We start from the raw sequence: 800 nt of genomic DNA, 5'->3' as shown, positions 1-800 counted from the left end.
CTTCATCGGTTTCTCATCTTCCTCCTCCTACTCCTCCTCGAGGATCTCCTTCCCGTTCCTCTCCCCACCTTCCCCAACCTCTCCTACTCATGAATCCCCTTCCCCAACATCTCCCACTCCTCAATCCTCTTCCCGTTCCACTCCCCCACCTTCCCAACCTCTCCTACTATGAATCCACTTCCCTTCCCACACCCCCACCTTCCCCAACCCTTTTCCTATGCATGAATCCCCTTCCTTTCCACTCCCCCACCTTCCCCAAACCTCTCCTTATCATGAATCCCCTTTCCCCAACCTCTCCCACTTCCTCAATTCCCCTTCCCGTTTCTCTCCCACCTTCCCCAACCTCTCCTACTCATGAATCCCCTTCCCCAACCTCTCCCACTCCTCAATCCCCTTCCCGTTCCACCTTCCTCCACCTTTCCCCAACCTCTCCTACTCATGAAAATTCCCCCCCCAACATCTCCCACTCCTCAATCCTCCCGTTCCTCTCCCCACCTTCCCCAACCTCTTCCTACTCATGAATTCCACTTCCCCTTCCACCACCCCCACCTTCCCCAACCTTTCCTTATGCCATGAATCCCTCCCTTTCCACTCCCCCACCTACCCAACCTCTCCTATTCATGAATCCCCTTCCCCAAACCTCTCCCACTCCTCAATCCCCTTCCCGTTCCTCTCCCCCACCTTCCCCAACCTCTCCTACTCATGAATCCCCTTCCCCAACCTCTCCCACTCCTCAATCCCCTTCCCGTTCCACTCCTCCACCTTCCCCAACCTCTCCTACATCTAAATTTCCTCCCCTT

The 800-nt window shown here is 55.5% G+C and overlaps 1 protein-coding gene across 1 annotated transcript; it reads left to right on the top strand.

Moving 5' to 3' along the window:
* The first annotated feature begins 89 nt into the window (after nt 1–89).
* On the top strand, nt 90–521 carry LOC135226761 (uncharacterized). Its single transcript, XM_064266470.1, has one exon. The coding sequence runs from the start codon at nt 90–92 to the stop codon at nt 519–521; it is 432 nt and encodes a 143-aa protein (XP_064122540.1).
* The last annotated feature ends 279 nt before the right edge of the window (nt 522–800 follow it).

Source organism: Macrobrachium nipponense, chromosome 15, assembly GCF_015104395.2.
Source record: "Macrobrachium nipponense isolate FS-2020 chromosome 15, ASM1510439v2, whole genome shotgun sequence".
In the NCBI taxonomy this organism is placed as follows: domain Eukaryota; kingdom Metazoa; phylum Arthropoda; class Malacostraca; order Decapoda; family Palaemonidae; genus Macrobrachium; species Macrobrachium nipponense.
The sequence above is the reverse complement of the archived record's forward strand: the minus strand, read 5'-3'. Positions and strand labels throughout refer to the sequence as shown.

Coding starts and splice junctions, on each gene's coding strand:
- LOC135226761 (XM_064266470.1), top strand. CDS start 90: ATGAATCCCCTTCCCCAACATCTCCCACTCCTCAATCCTCTTCCCGTT.